General features: G+C 45.7%; 1 protein-coding gene across 1 annotated transcript; it reads left to right on the plus strand.

Moving 5' to 3' along the window:
- The first annotated feature begins 3,708 nt into the window (after window positions 1-3,708).
- On the plus strand, window positions 3,709-4,725 carry XCR1 (chemokine (C motif) receptor 1). Its single transcript, XM_009577939.1, has one exon. It carries the CDS (start codon window positions 3,709-3,711, stop codon window positions 4,723-4,725), a length of 1,017 nt encoding a protein of 338 aa, XP_009576234.1.
- The last annotated feature ends 1,188 nt before the right edge of the window (window positions 4,726-5,913 follow it).

Genomic DNA, 5,913 nt, shown 5'->3' on the forward strand with positions numbered 1-5,913 from the left:
GTCTTGACAACAGAAATTAAGGTAATTTCCATCTTTCAGCCAACTTCTGCTCTCACTTGTACCATTATATATATACTGAAAACAGTTGCATGATTTGTATTTCATGTGTGACGCTAACATGTTCTTAGTCTATTGATTCAATCACATCAATTTTTTATCTCCTTTGCACGTCTCAACTGAAAATCCATGCACAGCATTTCTTATTTATAGAGTAGAAAAGGGGAAGATAAAGTACAATAGAGCAAAAACACAGGTTTTGATCCCAGGAGTTTTATACCAAATCTGAAGCAAGAAGGAAAAGATCCAAGTGCCTCAGGTTCCCACGAGGTGCTCCTTACTATCACCGACCTGACGGCAGGCTTCCCAGCTGGTACAAACATAATACCAAAGCACATACTTAGTCTTGATCAGCCATCCAGGAGGTCTGATGCTTTGTTGGCTGGAGCCTCCATCTGTAATTATACGGAGCCTGCACCAGGCAACACGGCACGGCACGCTGCATCAAATAGATCGGTTATAATCAAGCATGCAGTGCAAAGCTACGTTTACCCTGGGAATGATGAGCCACCTCTGAGGGCAGGTCAGCAGAGAGGTCCTCCATCGAGGTCTCACCTGCACTGGGAGCACAGCGCGGAGGTACCGCGTGCCAGGCAGCCTGCAGTCAGCGTGAACAACGGTGGTGCAACACCTGCAGCGCCTGACCCTGCAGCAAACAGGAGAGGAGGAGCCAGATTGCACAATTTCAGATTCCTCAGCGGACGGGAGGTGAGTGGGAAAGCTGAGGACACCATCCCGGGAAAGGTGCAATAGCTGAGGGAGGAAGAGCAACAGCTGAGGTAAGCGGAGGTGTTACCACCTCTCCAAGAGCGAGCTGGGGAGACGATGCGACCTGACGAGGACAAGGCATCTGGGAGTCGGTGGGCGCTTGGAAACTGAGGAGCTGAATGTGGTGGTGGATGCTGCGGTGCACCTCGGCCTCCCCCAGGCTCCCTGGATGCCAAGGTGGTGAGCTCTTGGCAGCAGGGACTACGCCTCGCTGTGTAGCTTTGCACAGGCATGTCAGTAGCCCTCAAGTTCGTCTGTCTGTGGACAGAGTGTCTTTTTCTGACTGCTTAAATGCCTGTTGTCCAGATTTATGGCTTTGGCAGCGACACCAAGGGGGAAATCCAAGACAGACAAATGAACTTGTTTTCTGAACTGGGGCTTTAGTCGAGAGCTAACCTTGCAGCACTAAGAAGCAACCAAGAAAAAGCCACTTCACAGAAGCATTTTTCTACTTTCTCTGGACATGCTGAGCACAAAATCAGAGGGAGGACACCTGGCCCCATGCAACCATTCCTCTGGCTCCTCCCAGAGTGCAAGACAGAGCCTTTCAAGTCAGATGGGTAAAATACCAAGGCACAAGGAGATTTGGAGATGGAAACAGCAGGAGTTCCTGGCAGGGTTTCTAATCTCAGCTACACGCCTGCCTAACTCGAGTGCCTGCACACTCAGCATCAGTGCTCTCAGGGAAGACAGACACAGGAAAACGGAAACTGTTTGGACTGTAGAAACAATTTACCACCTCTTATCACTTGACCTGTGAAGAAAATAGATGGGTTCATATCCTTTTTTAATTTGGCACTTAACCATTATCTGACATAATCTCAAAATACCTTTGCAAAATGGCGCTTTTTGCCTTGCAAGCGTTGCTCAGCTCCTGACAGCGAGCAGGAAGGCGAGCAATGCTCCGCAGCAGATACCTGGGTCTCTAACCACTGCCTGCTCTTCAGCAGGGGTGTGAAGGGCAGAATAACACGGGGTGATGAGGGACAGGATGTGTGCGGGTCAGAATAATTCCCAGGCAGAGGCAGGGATCGGGGCTGAGGTCTTTGTGAGAAGGTCCCTGTGTCAGGGGCCAGCAGCAATGGCGGCAGAGGCGAGGAGCAGCCCAGCAGCAGCCCTGCTGGCCGTGTAGCTCCTGGCAGGTGGGCAGTCCTGCCCGGGGGCTTACTGGCACTGGGCTGCCAGCATGGGAGGAGAGCTTAAGTGGTGAAGACAGTGGTTGTCACTGTCATCTTATCCATGGAGAACCTTTACTCTTTGCAAAGAGGCTCCTCTGCTCCCTTAGGACAGCTGCTAGGAAGGAGTCATACCTCCAACCTGAGCTGAAACAGGACACGATGGTGGTCAAGACCTCAATCTAACCCATGTATTGCTAAGTGTCATCTGTACTGTCAAGTAAAACCAGAGAGGATGACTTGCCTCGGCAGCGACTTGTCCTGCATGCCTGAAGATGGCAGCACGGTACAGACCGAGGGCCACAAGCACAATTTCCAGTTAGGACTGTGACTCTGGTGATAAACGTGCCAGGGCCACTTGCTGTCAGCGTACTGAATCCCACACATCCCTCGCCTCCAAAGCTGGGTGACCGCATCCCAACGGATAGATGGTCCCTGGCCTGTGCTGCCTGTGCCACGGTCCGGCTGACCTGAGCCACCTACCCCCATGGACGACGTTAAATGCTGGCAGCCAGCAGCGCTCCATGGCACGCTTTCCTGGTGTAGACATAACCCTCCTGTCCTCCAAAGGCAGCATGTCTTTTCCTGGCTACAGCAGGCAGATTCTGCTTCACTAATCCAAAAAAGAAAATGTCACCAGCACAATTTTGACCTGAGTTGTGGAGTTTCTATCTTGCAACTGTACTTCCAAAGAAATCAGTAGCAGGTCTCTCACTGGTTTCAGTCAAATTGGGATCCAAACACGGTGCTGCAAGTAAGCCTTCATCCGGGATAATGTTAATTTAGACTTTGAACCAACGGTTGGAGCCATTACTGATTTTTCTATACCTATTTTTTAGCTTAATTTCATAAAGAAATGAGGCTACTGTGACCATGTATGTTCACCTGATTGTATGTCATCTTCCAAGTCCCAGTAACTTTGGATACTGTTGGCCAATTTCAACCAACCATCCAGTTGGGATTAAATTCCTACCTGCAGACAGGCAGAGGGCAGCACCCCCCAGAAAAGGGGTGTGTTGTGAGCTCTGTTCCTGCCGCACCCCTGAGAAGCAGCAGGCCACAGAGATGCACGGAGCACCCAACATGGGGACGCTTCCGCCACAGCTTGGAGATTTTTAGGTATCATCCACCTCAAGACAAAAATCTGTAAGAGACACGGCTTTTCCCATTCTTAGTGCTTACACTTGTTGATACTGGTCCTGCTCAGCTTTTTAAGTTTATGAAGTGCTGAACCTTGGTGACAAAGAATCATATATATGGTGAAGTGTTTAGGAATTTGATACTGTTCCAGAAAACTTAAAAAACCCAGCAGATTTGAAAGTCTTGGCACCTGAGATGCTTAGGTTAAAAAACAATGCAGCCTCAACCTTCACATAGTAGAAGCTCAATAATTAGCAGTTGTCACCAATCACATTGGTTTAGAAACATCTTAGTTTCTGACTTCTTAAGTATTTAAGATCTTGATGTTGCTTTGAGGGTAAATCTTTAGTATCTACCTGTTCATGCTCTAGTCATAAGAGGAAATGACTCCTTTCTCTCCCAAAACCAGGACAAATAAGGTAGTTTCACTGCTTCTTTTTGTCTCTTAAAACAGAAGGCTCCACAGCGGGACTTCAGTTATTGGGTTGATTTTCACAAAAATTTTGGTTTGATTGTTGCGGTTCTTCGAAGTAGCTGCTGGAGAACAACGCAAGGTTTGCACAGACAAATGGATGAAGAACATTACCCACCCAATTCAGATTACAATTACTCATATGAATACTCTTTCAATGAAAGCAATGTCTGCGAAATGGGTGACTATTTTGTATTTTACACCCATCTCACTACCGTCCTCTACACTCTGGCATTTTTGCTCAGCCTGCTAGGAAACACTCTAGTGTTATGGATCCTATTCAAATATGAAAACCTTACATCTTTAACGAATGTCTTCATCATGAATCTTTGTGTCTCTGATTTAGTCTTCTCCTGCATGCTGCCTTTCTGGGCAGTGGACCAGTCCTTTGGGTGGATTTTTGGTGAGTTCCTTTGCAAAGCCGTGAACGCTGTTTTCTCCATCGGCTACTACAGCGGCGTTTTCTTTTTGACTCTCATGACTATCCTGCGGTACTTGTCCGTAGTGAACCCCCTTTCGACTTTGAGATCCCAGACGCAGTGCTGTGGTTTTCTGGTGAGCTTGGTTGTTTGGACTGGTAGCATATTAATTGTGGTTCCTGAGGTGATTTACACCACAGTGCAAGAAAACTTGGAAGGGAACAAGATCTGTGATTATGCTGACTGGAAATGGAAAAAGGTGGACATTTATCAGAGAAATGTACTCTTCCTGTTTTCCTTTGGGGTTATCGTATTCTGTTACTTCAAGATACTGATAATCCTGCTCAGAGCAAGATCTCGCAGAAAGCACAGAACTGTGAAACTCATCCTTATTATTGTGGTGGCTTTTTTCCTGAGCTGGGCACCTTACAACATCCTCAGCTTTCTGATTACTTTTCCACCACCTACCTGTGAGTATGAAAAAGACTCCAACCTTGCCTTTCATATCAGCCGTAAAATTGCTTTCTTCCACTGCTGCCTCAACCCTGTGCTCTACGTATTTGTTGGAGTCAAGTTCAAGAGGCATTTGTTACGTTTATGCAGTCAGTATTTACCCTGTGGAAATGGCCAAGTCTCCAGCCCCAGGATCTGCTCTCGAGGCAAATTCCACTATGAAGATGCGTCCATCTACTGAAGCAAGACCTAACTATTAGCACTAAGCCTGGATGAACTTTCAGATTTTAAAAGCCAGGGATAAACTCTACTTCTTAGAGGCACTTCCCTGAGAAAAACACAGAAATTTACTCTTTGCAAACATGCTGTGTATGGAAAGTAATAAAAAAATGTATTTACAGTGGGATGGAGAGCTGAGAATGCTGAGAAATTACTTCATTGGCCTGTAAGTCTTACCTTTATGATTTTTTGTGCAGTGAGATGGATTTTCTCTCATTTATAGTTTCTTTTTAAAAGCAAAAAAAAAAAAATTGCTTTTTCCTTTGGGAGCTAAACCATCAGGTTTTAACATAAATGGTGTTGCATGTTGCTTTCTTGCCTGACTTAAAATACTTGGATTGTATATAGCAATGGACGCGTATGTATTTCTGTGGCTTTTAATGCTTTACAGTGTTTATCAGTGCTGAATTCATTGGTTCTCTCTTTTGGGGGCTCTCAGGATTAACTGGCCTGACAAGAGCTACAAGACCTCAGAGTCTCTGAAGTCCAGTGCAAATGTTCTTTTATCTGTTGGTAGGTAAATATATATAAAACTAGCTTAGTGTAAAAGTAGTCTTTTGGGTCTGAAATGGAAATTTTGGGAGAGCCCTAGAAGAACACAAGCTGTTAAGCAGATACTTCACTAGGATATTAGTTTTCCTCCTGTTACTGCTCCTGCCACAGGCACATGAATATCCCTTCAGGCGGCTGCAGTGAATCGGCAGCCCATCTCCTGAGCTGGGAGTGCAGGAGCATATTTGCTTCTAAATGCTCTCTCCCTCCTTTTCTCCCTTTGCCATGGTGCTGAGAAGAATTAAACTTTCTAAAAAGGTTATAGTGCAAGAACAAATGGCTTTTTTAATAGCAAGATAGAAATAGCTTGTTTTATTTGTAAAATTAATGTTTGGCCCTTTTTTTTTTTTTTAAGGAAGCCAGAGCAGCAGGTTTTAGCATATATACTTGGATCCTTGCTGCTTCACAACTTTTTAAAAACTGCTTCACAGAGATGTTTAAATCTCTGCTTAAACCCTGATCATCAAAGCCAGTTTTTTTTTTGTTTTTGACGTGCTTCACGTCTGTCTAAATACCAGATATGCTCCTCTCTCTGAGGTGTGCAAGCATCTGGTCTAACCAGCTGCCTGGCCACATGCAAGTTTTTCGTTTCATGCAC

Source organism: Fulmarus glacialis, unplaced genomic scaffold (genome assembly GCF_000690835.1).
Source record: "Fulmarus glacialis isolate BGI_N327 unplaced genomic scaffold, ASM69083v1 scaffold7590, whole genome shotgun sequence".
Taxonomy (NCBI): domain Eukaryota; kingdom Metazoa; phylum Chordata; class Aves; order Procellariiformes; family Procellariidae; genus Fulmarus; species Fulmarus glacialis.

What these genes read in the sequence shown, in the direction of transcription:
- XCR1 (XM_009577939.1), top strand. Translation starts at nt 3,709, where the DNA reads ATGGATGAAGAACATTACCCACCCAATTCAGATTACAATTACTCATAT.